We start from the raw sequence: 14542 nt of genomic DNA, 5'->3' as shown, positions 1-14542 counted from the left end.
CAATCACTCACAAACTCTGATCAAACGGTCAAACTCGGCAGCGCTGATCAAATATGAATAACGTTACTGTAATGCCTATATCTCACCTCAAATGTTTTCAGAAACATCTTGTAGTGTACTGTTTAGCTGTTAAATGAGAAAGTGTGTGACCCGGCAGCCATGTTGAGATCAGCTGAGGAAATACCAAGCACCGCCCACCAGCCGGAGCACACTTTCTCTGAATGAACAGCCAATAGGAAAGCTCTCTCTCTCTGAAATGACCTGTGATTGGCCAAGTCTCTAGATTTTGTAAAGCCTGAAAACAGAGCCATGAGGAAGGGCAGAAGTCTAGTTTTCACTCAGAACACTTGAATTACAATATGCTGAAAGGTTATTATGGATTTGTGCCCAGTGATGACAAAAACATTCAGCCTACTGCAGGTTAAACATAAACCTTATAGCATCTATTTTTATTTATTTTTATATGATAAACCAAATTAGTAGATAAATAAGGTAATTCTTAAACTTCATAACAATAATCATGAAGTGTCCTTTCTATGAAGCTAACTATGATTAAAACGTCTTACTCTTCCTACACTGCGTGAGCTCACGGTCACATTTCAACTAAGACCTTTTCCCTACATTAACAGCTCACAGTGAAAAAACAAAATCCATCCCCCCTGCGTTCCTTCTCCCATCATGGCTGCTGGGGGTTTGTCTCTTAATGGATTCTGGAAGAGAAAGCATCCTGAAGGTGGGGAGGGAGCGGAGGGACGAAGAAAGAGAGGGACAGAAGGGTCATCACGGCTCTTTGTGGTGGGATGGATGGAGGCGAGGGAGGAGAGGAGGTGGGTGAGGAGGGGGCAATAAACTTTGCTACAGATGAGGGTCACAGAGGTGCAGAGGTGCTTCAGAGGTCCTGGGAGCTGGTTTTAAAAAAAATTCCTGTCATATGCGGTCCATGCAGTGTATATCAGTTCTTCAGGTTAAGTGTTTTTCATTCAAAATTTCAATTAAGTTCAATCAAATTGTATATTTCTGACTCAGACCTGATTTGTTTAAATGTATAGTATATAATTGTAGCTTGTTAACTTACTTGAAATTTAGAGCTTTTGTTGTTTATTCAACTGTACTTCTATTGATGGGTGTAACCAATCAGAGATAGATCAAATATGTTCACTTTAAAACATTCACCTGTACTCTAATGCTCTTCTTTTAGATGCACTTACTGTAATTACGTACCATTTGAACGGTTCATTCACTTTGATTACAGACGGACTTTAGTGAATGTTTGTGCACAGTCTTATTTTGGTTTAATAGTCATGCGGTGTAAAATGCTGCGGCGGTAGATTTAGCTTTCTACTTTCTACTGTCTTGTTAAAACAACTACTTCTTCTACACACACACACACACACGCACACACACACACATGAGGAGGAGCATGGAGGAAGCAGTCCCACTGGGGTTTTGTCCCTGACTGTGGTCTATGGGTTCAAAGCTTCTTGCATGGGGAGGAGAGCCCTTAAACAGCATATTAAGCAGGAGTTAATTATATGCCAACCTAAGTGACAAAAGGAAAAGAAAAGCCTCCCTCTGAATGGCAAGACAAGAAAAGAGAAAAGTCATTATGCTGCCCACTTCTTTGCATTTGAAAAAACTCTTATTTTGGCATTTCCATTTGTCTACAGAAAAGGGGAGATCACATTGTAGAGAGTGGAAAACACTGTCTTTGCACCGGTGCTGTCTAACGTTTTACGTTAGAGTCTAACTCAAAACTGTTCAAGAATATGGTCTAAAAATATTCATGCACACACACACACTCACTTTCTCTGATTTTGTGATAAAGAAGATATGGTCATTTAGCATAACAATTACTTTGGCCTGAGGCAAGACAATGTTTCGAGGAAAAGAATCATTGAAGGTCAGTGTGCTTTAGATTTGAAATTGATGTAATTGTGTCAAATAAGGATTTAAGTTAAACATTAAACACATTTTTAGTTGAATTAATTTGTGCACCTCACTGCAACAACGACAGTTTAGCCTAGTTTGAAATGATGAGTTGTAGACATTTGTGATGTAGCCTACCTATAATCTGGTACATCTAAAGGGTGACTTTACCAAGGTGTAGGTCTATGGATAGTAGCTGTTTCTTTTCACAAATGTGTGTACATGCAGCCATAAAATAGTGACTGTTCTCCCTTTCATCTCCTATCAGCTGCCCTCCTTGCAAACCCCCTATTTGACCCTGTTGTTGAGGTTCAGCTATTGTTTCAAATAACAAACGTGGATCTGCCAGATTGCGGATCAGCAGTCCGTCAGGAGAACTTCCCCTTGCCTCGGAGCGAATGAGTCAACTTTAACATCACTGCCAGGCTGTAGTGGCTGCCGTGAGTCTACTGTGCCATGCCACAACACCACAATGCCAATATAGTCTAAGCACACTGGGGCCCCGAACCAAAAATGAGCCAGCGCTGTAAAAAGTAATGGTGGTGATACCATTTTAAAAATATCACATTACAAAAGTTGCTGTAAAAGTTCACCAAACAAAGCAGATTAAATGGCAACGTCAGCACACGACGAGGTGTTATACAAAGTGCGGAAAATAACGGACAAGGTGGAGAAGTCTGTTAGTTTCTATTGTCTGTTAGGATAGTCTAATGCAGGTGCTTTCATATTTAGGTGTGTTCAAATCATCAGGAAGTTTTAAAAGTTTGCTTGTTGTCAGTTTAACCCATAACTAAGATAGATCCCATCGATGATGTTGCTATGGTTACTACAATTAATACAGCTTGATTTTTGACCAGTTTGACATGGGAAATTCATATTTTCAGTATTTTAATTAGGTTATAATTATTTATACTTAGGCTATTAGTTTGACTTTGTTGTCATGTAGCCTAGTTTAAGTGTACAGCAGTGGTTCTCTGCCTGACGGAAGGATACTTCATTATCACAGCGAGAAGATATACACAAAATTAGGTTTATTTTTTTTCTCTGAAAAATCACTCTTTTTGTGGCACTGCTCATATCTTCCACACCATATCCTGTGATGTGAGTTCACAAATAAACATGACTTCATTTTAAGGAGTCACAAGCCAAAAAGATTGTGAAACCCCTGGTGTATATTTTATACATCATATAAAACAGTATCATGGCTATGAACTTTTTTACTCCCATTTTTTTCCCACCGCTCTCTAATTTGACATCATTCAAAGCAGAGATGTCGTGTTGATAATATTTTATGAGCACGATTTCTGTAGTTTTTCTTTCTTACAGCATTCAGCCGCCCACAGTGCCAGTCCCCACTGACCACAGAGAGCCCGTCCAGGCACTGATGTCACCGAGAGCAGCCATTTTTAATGCTCATCCAGTTACTTGCTGTAGCAGCCTAGCAGATCTCATAATAGGCTGCTCTGACAGGCAGGTCTAAATCATATTAATAACAAGGGTGTTTTCCAGTTAGGACAAAGAGAAAAGGACGGATGATTTAGGGTAAATGTCCTCTGCTTGGTCAGTTGGTTAGACTTTCAATTATTTTGGGGTAAAATGTTGTTGGATCACAATTATGCAGAATAAACTGCTTAGAGGGGTGATAGACGAGCGTGTGCTGCATTCAAGTTGTGCTGTGGGGGCTTCATTTGTAGTGAATGAAAGAGAAATACTGTTGGCTGCTTGCTTTCAGGCTGTACTGCCCTCTATTGGAGGAAAGAAGTCATTGCATTAATCCACCTGCAGGCACAGAAACAAATGTCACCCAGCAGAGCCGGCATTATACCCATGTCTTTACTTTAAACCTGCAGATATGGTTCATTACAGCATCTGATTTCCAACAGTGAACATGAAAAGAAAAGTTTGACAAACCTTCTGCATCCATCCCACTGAACATCTTTATTCATAAACTGGTAAAATATAGCACATTTGTATAAAAATGTAGAAAATTGTACACAAAATATAACACTTGACTTCTGTCTATTGTAGTTAATGCTACTATTATAGCTTTCAATTGCTAAAGGTGATATTCTTTTGCCAGCAAAAAAGTCAGAATGCAGGATGACAGTTATAAAAAAACAAAAAATGCACACATAGAAGGCAACATCCATAAAGTTCATTAATATAAAAAGATAATTTTATACAAAACATCTCATACATTCTAAAGAACAGCACTATCATTCAATGTTCATGCCCTTATTGCTAGTGTTAGTGTTGTGTTAAAATAGACTATTTGTGCATCTTTTTTCTCAGTCATTTTAAGGTGTCTTTGGTAGGTTGTGCACTTTTTCCAAAATGAAGAAATGTTCATTCCTGCTATGCTTAGTAAACTTTGCAGTGACGCTGCTATTTTATTCAAAAAAGTCTCGTGAAATGCTTCAGCAATACAATTTTATTCTGAAAAATCTCGTGCAATGCTTCAGCAATACTATTTTATTCTGAAAAGTCTCATGAAATGCTTCAGCAATACTATTTTATTCTGAAAAGTCTCGTGAACTGCTTCGGCAATACTTAAATGTGGCCTTACTGAGTCTAGCTGTGCTCAGATGTGTTCTTGAATGACTATTAAGAAAATACTGTGATAATGCTTTATCGCTATCAAAATGAGGTTCATGTGAATAGTCATAAGAGACAGAGACCTTTCCACACAGTGCTGTAGTCAGTGCAAAGCCACAGTGTAAAATTAGTTGTTCTCCTACCAAGAGCTGCAGCCTTCTTCTGTATGAAACAGCTCAATAGTCGCAAAAAAAAAAGTACCTCAGTGTACCCATGACAATATGTATTTTACTACAGTGGTAGCAATTGATAAAATTCCCACTTCTTGATCTCCTGTCCTGAATTAATAATGCAGAATTTTCCAAATAATTCCTCTTTGGGATTAGAGCCGAAGTGCAGCAGCACCGTACTATGAATGTACCTCAGTTTCTCAAACATAGGAAACTATTACTGATCTGTTAACAGATACAGACCAGCTGACTCGGGTTTCATTCAAAATAGCCGTCATCCTCAGCTGAGTCCTGTACGAGTCGTAAGGTCGGGTTAATGTTTGAATATACTGTAATGTAGAGGGGACTGTTGCACACATACTATATTTGAACACTTTATCCCCTGTGTATGTACCTTAGAAAGAACAAGGAACTTTCCGTTTTGCAGTTATAAACACCACTGAAAAAAAAAAAAAAAGTACACAGCTGCTTTAGGAACACTTACAGTAAACATATGGAGTGCAAACTCTCTGTCTGGAAAGGCAATTACAACATACGTGTAATCTGAACACCAAAGATTCAAACACCAACAAGTCCTGAGTGACTGTCTGTCTTGTGCATGTGTGGGAATACTGATACGCCACTATACAGAGTGTGTTGTTCATGACAAGGAAGAAATCCCTAGCAATACAGATTAATATTTAGTAGCACCGAGAAATAATTTCTCAATCACTAAAAAGCACAACTTTAGTCTTCACTCAGTTCTTCAAACCACCATCTTACAAACTCCCGTCTGAACATTGGCCGTCAGAATCCAAGCGGTCTATCACAAGGCGGAGGATGATTTATCCACCGTCTCATTGTCATATACACAACATATATAAATGTTTATAAAACGTATTTACATGCATCCTTCTCTGCTCCACTGTTGCCACAGCCCCATGTGACTGGAATGCCTGTTTGGAAAAAGTTCAGTTTCATATCAGGCATAATAGCTCTGTGTCTTACGGTAAGGCACAGAATAATAGCAAGTACCAAGGCAGCGAAGGAACAATACAGCGAGGGAGGTTGATCAGGCACCTTTGGTTTTAAGGTTTCGGGTGGGGATTCTTACAATTTTGCAACCTTTGATGGGATCACATTAGTAGCTTAGTCTCAACTTGTAACCAAAACACATTACCACATATCATTATTCCTGGTATCCTGTAGCAACAGACCCCTCACGAGTTCAGGATCCTGGCTCAAATGAGTGTTGGGTTTACGTATAAAGGCTTATGGTGATGTATAAAACAGCCCCGACTGATGATCCATTCAAAAGTTTGTCTAAGTTATCCTAACTGGACATCCTTGAAATGTACCACTGTAAGCAACAGCACTTTAGTGTTTTAAACCCCATGCTGGTTACCCCTGAATACTGGGCTACATACATTTCCATGTGGGATCTCCATTAAAACATAAAGAACTGGCCGAGGCCTCTATTTGATTGTTAATCTGGAAAAAGATGCCTTCTCCTAAGACAGCGTGTTCAGGTATTTATTCTCCCCAGCCAGCGAGGTAAGCATGGACGTCATGTCGCCTACAGCCATGTTGGACAGACCCGAGCCTGAAGCTAGGGTGACAGAAGTCTGGGGGGTGGTGAGGCGGGATGAGGCTTGGGAGGAAGACCCTGGCTGACCCTGAAGGGGATTGTTTATTGGGCTGAATGAGGAAGACTCAGCATCATCAATGATGGAGGTGAAGTCTATCCGAGCATTATCCAGGTCCAGGTTTTCTAAGGCATTGGAGATGGGGCCAGATTCAGGATAGGGAGTCATTGGGGCAGGCTTTGTGCCACCTGTCGGGTCCAGGTTGGACCCCATACTGTGCTGCTGGTTGAGACAAGGTCCATTCTGGGGGTCCATGTGTTTGTCCATATCCATGTTTATCTGACCCGAATAGTACATGTTGTTGTTATTGGAAGGAGAGAACATTTCATTTTGCTGGTGCTGTGGATGCTGAACTGGAGGAAGTCGGACTGCTCGCCTGGGGCTGGTAGTGGAGTGGACAGGGCTGAGGTGGGGCGGGCTACCCAGGTAGCCTGCTCCTACCTGTGACAGGCTGTTTTGGCGGCTGAGAGGTTTCCGTCCCTGAGGGGGCCTGGGGACCACCATCTCCTGGCCATAACATGAACCTTGGAGACCTGTCAGCTGCTGGTCTTTATGTGTCGCAGAGCTGGGCCCTCGGCTGTGGGCCGGAGGGCTCATGACAAGGTTCTGGTTGGGGTAGGACGGATAGGGCTGGCTGGAGTATAGATTCTGGTTTTGTTGCTGTGGACTGTGCTGCATCATTGCTGTCTGGGCACTCATATCCATATTAACAGATACAGGAGGAGCTTTTATTCCACTCTGCTGCTGTTGTTCTTGTTGCTGCTCCCACATGAGCGCTTGCTGTGACTGTACATAGTTCCTCACCATCATCTCCTTCACCTGTACCATGGGGGTTTCCGACCTCTGCCCATCTGAGAGCGCAGTGCCAGCACAGCCCAAGCTCAAGCCCCCTCCACTGGGGAAGGAGTTCTGGTTTTGCCCTTGAAAGTCACAGCTGGGATTGTTAGAGTTCCTCACCAGGACCTGGCCTGTCTGCTGCGGGTAACCCTGGGTCTGCTGGAGTAGCATCCGCTGCTGTTGGAGCTTTGCACTTTGACAGGCATTTCCACCTCCCATCCCGGGGTGGAACTGCTGCTCAGGCTTGATGGTGAGTTTGTGGGTCCCATCAGGACTGTTGTAGAGGCCTGTCTGATTGTTGAAGTGGGCCTGTGTCTGTTGAGGCTGCAGGCCAGGATTTGAATACTGCATTCCTCGCTGGTTCTGGAGAGCATGGTTGGAAGTTTGGATCTGGCTATGGGAATCACTCCAAGGGCCTCCAGCATCTCCACCCTGGCCTATGCTGGGGTAATGGGGGCCCGAGGGACTGAGCTGGCAGGTGCTCATACTGTACTCGGCCTGTTGGAGAAGTGTATTAGACATGCCCTCTGGGTTAATAGGCCTCGCTTGGCCCATTGGATTGCCACCAGCCCTGGAAGCGACTTCCACTCCCTGGTTCTGGTAGTGCCCCTGCATGTAACCCTGGTCTGGGCAGCTCAGGGAGTCATGGGTTGGAGACAGTTGGTTTCCAAGAGCACCTCCAACTCCTCCAAGAGTTTGATGCTGTTGCTGGTATCCAATGAAGCTCCTCTCTCCAGGGGGCATCATCATGGACCGATCCCTGGCATCAACGGGGGCAAGGTGGGGCTCCATACCCATGGCCTCCATCATTACATTCTCTGTAATGCTAGGTGGCCGAGGGGAGTACAGGTGGCGGGAAAGACTGGTGTCAGAGCCGCGGTGTTGCAGCGCATTCCTTCGGCCCATCATAGCTACATTATTAAGACTATTGAAGCGCTTGGGGAGGGCTTGTGGATCTGCTACCGATCGAACCGGGTCACTGGCTCGCCTGCTGTTGTTACCTGGAGCCTGGTGAGGGTAGATAACACCAGTGCCATACTCTGTGTTGGCACTGTGCCTACGTGGACCACCTTGTTGAAGGAAGGGAGGCAGAGGCTGACCCTGGTACTCACTCAAAACACCTCCTCTTCTGCCCGGAGTACCTGGCTGCTCCATATTGGGTAAAGGAGTAGGTGGCGGTCCACCAGTTGCTGCAGCGTATTTTGCCTTTAGGCTGTATTGCTGGGCGGGTGTTAAATTAGGAAGACCTGGCAGTCCTCCTCCTCCAGGACATGGAGCTCCTCTGCGATTGGTCTCAGGAGAGAGGGGGTCTCCCCCACTCTGCTCTGGGCCAAGGAGGTGACATCCTCCCCCTCCCGTTCCTCCCATTTGTGAGACATCACTGGAGCGCCGGCTGGACAGGTAAGGAGACACCATGGAGGACCGGCGGCTGACGGTATATGCAGAGCTTAGGCTGCTGGTGCCGCTTCCTCTCCTGTCATTAGAAGAGCAGCCAACCGATGTGCCACCTCCTAACTCGTGATTGGACAGCTCCATAACTCGTCGATTTGAGAGGAGCGGAGAAGGTGCACACATTCCCATATTCTCACCTGGACCTGAAAATGAACAACCAGAAGGAGGAAACAGTTTTAGAAACAGTTCGTCAATACAAACCAAGAATGTTAACAATCCCTGAATCCTTTATCAGTCATTGGTCAGTTATGTGCAACAATTCAGACTTCACCAATATAAACTAAGAATATGCCTGCAACAGCGTACTGAATATTAATTATTTCATTACAGAACATACCAGGAAGTGCAGGTAGCTTGTTATTGGCGCAGCGGCCAGGAGGGGTCGGCCTGCGGATTTGCTTCAGCTTGTCAATCTTCAGGTTCTCCAGCCTCTTCAAAGCCTGTGCTGACATTCCCATTGTTCCTACACCTACTGGCTCCGCTCCTCCACCTGCAACTCCGTCCTCCAGTGCTGTGAGGTCCTCCAGACTGCCAGCTGCATTTAGGTTCATCTCCACCCCGCTGTCATTGTTGTTGGCGCTCCCCAGTGGAGAACGTTCGCTACTGCAGGATGATTGACCACCAGGGCTTGGCTGGGATTTCTGAAAGAAGTAATATAATGTCATGAGAACCCTTTTGCTGTATGAAGAAGAAGAAAGAAAGAAGAAGAAAGGCACTTTATTAATCCCCGAGGGGAAATTCAATTTCTTTTGTAATGTAATGGGCTGGGGAAAAAAACTATGGATGTGTTGCTTTTAACATTGGAGCTTTGTTTGTTTTCTTATAATTAAAGGACCATAAATCAAATGTATCACTCACCAGAGCAGTCTCGGGAGCCAACAGTTTGCAGTCCTCCCTGCGTGTCTCCTCTTTCTCCAGCAGCAGTTCAGAGCTCTGGCCTCCAGGAGTCATAGCTGAACCAATGGGTCGAGGTCCTGTGTCTCCACGGTGCTTCTTGGTGATGTGGGCTTCAGGGCCGTGCACCGTCTTCACATGTTTACGTAAAGAGCTCGGATCTGTGTACCGCTTAGTGCAACCGGGGATCTTACATACATAAGGTTTCTGTAAAAGAGCAAAGCATCTGTTAATTCACAACATCTTGTTTATGTGTGCACAGTTGTGTATACCAAAATTGACTTTACTGCTAAAGAAAGTGTCTCTCGTAGTTAACCATTCTTGGATCAATACAAACTAATGTCAGTGTATTTTTCCTGATTTGCTATAGTTGACATTATGGACATCCAATATATTTGCAGAAGTCTGAATCTCTACAACTCTTTTAGTAATTTACTGAATTATTTTAAAATTAACTTAGGTAACCCATTTGTGTCCACAACTGAAATTGTTTTTTCTTATCATACTATATCTAGTATTTTGGCACATGGGACTACTGTTTTTGCAATAGACTCCATTATATTTTTAGGAAAAAACAGTAGTCCCTTGTGCCCAAATACTAGATATATTATCAAAAGAAAATGTCTGTAAGAAACTGTGTCAAGTATTTGGTATCTATGAACTCATAACAAATTGAATATCAAAGATATGCACACATATACAGTGTAAAAATAAAATAAAAGTGTGATTTCACAGTGCGATCTAAAAATCCTCAGTTGTACTGTTAGATACTTGCCCAAGTATGTCCATACCAAATTTCAAGACTTTTGACCAATAACAACAAATGTTGTGGCATTTTTAACATAAAATTTCCCCTACTAAATATTGTCTTTGGGCACATAAAAGACATAAATCACTTATCTGTTAGCCTTGGTAAGATAAGGTATAGCTTACTACAGTATCCCATTTAATAATGTCCAAAGCCAGTTGTTAAGGTATTGTTCAAGCTAGAATACTTTTCAGTGTTGTAGCCTACACTACAGTACCTCATTGGAGTGAGTTCGGTTCTGATGCTTGGCCCGGTCTGAAGCATTGGAGAAGGCCTTGTTGCAGCCTTCATGTTCACACACATATGGTTTCTCTCCGGTGTGAGAGCGCAGGTGGGTCTTCAAATTCTCCAGACGAGAGTAGGCCTTATTACAGCCTTCGAACTAAAACAGAAATATACAGAACGATTTCATAACTGCAACCAAGTTGCAATAAAGAGAACAACTTTCAAAAGCTAAACAAAAACAGAGATAGAAATTGAGAGAAAAAGAAAGTGAGACTAAAGACACACTCACAGTGCACTTATGTGGCTTCTCTCCTGTGTGTCTGCGCATATGAACCACCAGCATGTACTGGGCTTTGAAAGGCCTCTGTTCTCGAGAGCACTCCTGCCAGTGACACACAAACTCCTTCTTTTCTCCGTGGATGTGCTCATTGTTGATGTGCTGTTAAATAGAGAGAGTCATTATTAATAATCAGAGTGATATACTGTAGATAGCATTTTGTTAAAATGCTGTATTTTTCCTGCTTTTGTTTTTATCACTTTAGTCTACAATATCTATCGGTTGATCTATCTCTTACATGAACTAGCTGTTCTTGTGTGTCAAACTCCTTGCTGCAGCTCTCCCAGTGGCAGTTGGTTTCATAGATGGCCTCTGGTTCAGGCTTCCCGTCGTCCTTGTCCAAGTCATCTCTGCCATCCAGTAGACCCAGGAGAGGGTCCTGATGAGACACATGGGGAGAAACCAGAAGTTTATGGCTCAAGTTGAAGGAAATAGTGTAAAAATAGAGGTGAGGAGTTATTTGGGGAAAGTGTGGAAAGCCCCACCTGCTGGTAACAGAAAAAAGTGTGGCTTAATTGGTACTGAGTAATTTAGAAATTTATATAATTGGATAATTTTTTATTATTGCGTGTATAAAAATCCTTGGTGGTGGCTGCTGTTATTTCAGACTCAAGTGGCTGCATTTAATAGTTATAAAATGGCGTTTTAATTGTGCTTGGCTCGAGAAGCAAGTGCCCTGAGTGTGGGAAAACAACAATGCGCATGCCCAAAGGCTTTGGCAAGATGGCACAAATTTGATGCCAGGTGAGGCTGATTAGCTGTTGCCACGCTGCGATTTGATTGGCTGTTTGCCACGTAGTACTGGTGTCGTCATTTGCTTGTAGTTGGCAGAAGTTAAAGTAGATAGTAACTGCGGTCATCATGAACGATGTAGATTATCTTCTACAGCACAAATGTGAAATTCGGCCTTTTGAAGAAAAACAAGATTAAACAACTCGGTGCCCACCAGCCGGCGTTATTGTTATAAACCAAACCGCAGGTAAAAAATATCAGATTTAACATGGAGTGGTTCTCCAGGAAAAATAGCAAACTGCTAGCTTGTCAGAGAAGTGTGTTCTTATTTGGAGGGGATGGTAGCTGGTCAAGAACAGACTTTCAGGATGTCAAGCATCTTTCTGAGAGGATTGCCAAACGTGAAAGCAGCAGGACAACGCAGTAATGCAAATAGGAAATTGAGCAGCAGTATAACAGTAAATTGAGGAGAACAGGTATGTGCTCTGTGGGATTATCACCGGTGTTTAACTGTGTGGAAAATATGAAATAGTGCACAGAAACAAATTGTGTAACTGGTAAATTGTTTTTACCACCTAAAAACGCCACTGTGTACAAAAATGTGAAATCTACTGGAATAGATTACCTATCAGATATCAGCTAGTCATGTGCTGCTGTGATGATGGAGGTTATTTGATTTGATTTTTATTAGGAATTTAAAAGCATCACAACTCAAAATCATGTATTATAACACAAAAACAAATCCTAGATCATAGCGATTAAAAGCATTACTAAAAACACTTATTTCCGAAGTGGTCCTCGATGGAAACGACAAACACAACGTGGAAACATACAAATTACAACACAAACCTAATAGTCCTCCTCGACGCCCATGAATCAAAGTCCCTCCCTTAAAAATGAACCATCAACATTCCTCACAGATCCGCCTCGACTTTTGTTTAAAAATTGCATTTGTTTGTTTAATATGCAAGGGCAGGTTGTTCCATAAGGAGATCCCAGTATAGAAAAAAGAGCTTCTTGCTTCATGACATAATGCTTGCAATTGTGTTGCAATTATGTTGAATTCCAGCTATGTCAATTTGACAGTTCATATATTCTGGCGCCCTATTTGCCAACTACAGCTACAGAAAACAGGAAAGCTGAAAAAAACATACTTTCTTTGAATGTCGACTGTAGCCTATTACTTTTGGTAAGAAAATGGTCAACAAGACAACACCTGCAATGTGGGCCCATATCAGGCAAACATGTTTACTTTTATAGGCCTACTGCAGCATGCATATTTGACAAATCTAATGAGAAAACCAAAATGTAAATGTGTGAAGGTGAGAATAAGACCGGATCTGTACCTGAGTACCAGTGGACGAAGGACTGCCCACGTCTCCCTCTGACCTCTCCTCCAGGCTCTTCAGATTCAGGCCATCCATCACACCTCCCAGCCCTGGCTCTGTCTTCAGCTACAAAACAAAACACACACATCATGTCACCTTTGTTTCTGTCTCTGAAAGTCATTCACATTCATGCAATTAATACAGATTTTAATTCTCCCTATCATAGACCCGCCCTATAGCTTCCTATTCCCACCTCCCATCCATCCTCTCCCAGCGCTCTGACTGATGCTGAATTCCTCTGACTGCTTTGCAAATGAGTGAGAGGGCCGTCTTACGTGTCCGTGCTTGGGTGGAGCGTGCAGCCGTGGATTGTGGGGGGGTAAGCGGGAAGCTTGGCAGGGACCTGGTGTGTGTCCACCTAGAGGCGTCCCCATGCCTCCTCCATACATGGAGCCTTGTTGCCTGGATTGGCAGTTTATATTGCTGGAATAGCCGAGGGATGGGCTGTGGAGAAAACAACAATATGACAACTCTATGAAAGCTAATGGAACAAGTCCAATCAAAATTAATACAACCAGTGAACTATTACTTGGATATTTATCATGGCCAGATAAAAATATTTCTTTCTTTCTTTCTCATGAAGAATATGTAACTTTTTTGCCATTTTTTGTCATTATTTGCATTTATTTTCCTCATTTGCTTTGGTGTATTTGTCTGAGCAATTGGCCAGCAGACTTTTAGTTATCAAGCACTGCTGAACAGGTGGATTTCACCAAAGTTTTGATTTATTCTTTAATTAATTTTATTGCCGTTCACCTGCATTTGTTGTCTGTTTTTAGCTATCTGTGGTGGCTTTAGGGATGTAATTACCTCACGCTCAGACTAGATGGTGTTTGAAAGTAGAAGATAAATGTCAGGTGATAAATATTGGTGTGCTAATGTGAGGGGAGAGGAACTAGCAACAAACTTCATGCCTCAAAGTAAAATATTGCATATTTTAAAATCAGGGAATATGCAGCAATATTTTGAATCCATTACCTTGAATATTAGACCTTATTAGTTATGTGGAAATGGATATATTGCTGGCTTTTAAATGCATTGTTATGCTTAACTAGAATAGTAAAATATCTGACCTCATGGCGCTCACAGAGAGATGGCCATAAGAACTGGCCCCGTTAGGGTGGCAGCGAGAGTTGACGAAGGCCACCAGGGAGTTGGGTGATGTCCGGATCACCGTCTGCAGGTCTACACTGGCATCAGACAGAGGAGAGATGGACAGAGCTCTCTTTTTACTCAGTTTCAGCATGGAGCGAGGTGTGGAGAACCTAGAGCCTGAAGGGAAACAGAGGACAAGAAGAGCAGGAGGTTGAGCTTTGATGATGCAAAATCTTTTAGACACAAGATTTATACTTAAAGGAAACGTTGGGGAGTGTTAACTTACCATCGACTGAGCCAATCTGATCGGAGCCAGGCTGAATCTGGCAGAAGTTGTGATGAGAGGACATCATGTTGTTCTGGTTACAGTAGGGGGTGCTATTGCCACCTGTTGGACATTAAGGACAGACAGAAACACTGAAACATACTGCAGAGATTCACAGAAGGTTTATGGGTTT

At 42.7% G+C, this 14542-nt stretch overlaps 1 protein-coding gene across 1 annotated transcript in view; it reads right to left on the bottom strand.

The window, feature by feature from the left end:
• Window positions 1-3841: 3841 nt before the first annotated feature.
• The window catches only part of gli1 (GLI family zinc finger 1), a 62655-nt gene continuing 51954 nt past the window's right edge, over window positions 3842-14542 (bottom strand). Inside the window, exons 4-13 of the mRNA XM_074642624.1 lie at window positions 14371-14472; window positions 14063-14261; window positions 13265-13433; window positions 12948-13055; window positions 11108-11248; window positions 10822-10971; window positions 10525-10689; window positions 9464-9706; window positions 8943-9246; window positions 3842-8748 (exon numbers count right to left, since the gene is read on the bottom strand). Coding sequence (XP_074498725.1) covers window positions 6182-8748; window positions 8943-9246; window positions 9464-9706; window positions 10525-10689; window positions 10822-10971; window positions 11108-11248; window positions 12948-13055; window positions 13265-13433; window positions 14063-14261; window positions 14371-14472 — 4148 coding nt within the window. The 3' untranslated portion in view covers window positions 3842-6181. The remainder of the gene's footprint in view (window positions 8749-8942; window positions 9247-9463; window positions 9707-10524; window positions 10690-10821; window positions 10972-11107; window positions 11249-12947; window positions 13056-13264; window positions 13434-14062; window positions 14262-14370; window positions 14473-14542) is intronic.

This window comes from Sebastes fasciatus, chromosome 1, assembly GCF_043250625.1.
Source record: "Sebastes fasciatus isolate fSebFas1 chromosome 1, fSebFas1.pri, whole genome shotgun sequence".
Lineage (NCBI taxonomy): Eukaryota > Metazoa > Chordata > Actinopteri > Perciformes > Sebastidae > Sebastes > Sebastes fasciatus.
This window is presented reverse-complemented; position numbering and strand designations above follow the sequence as displayed.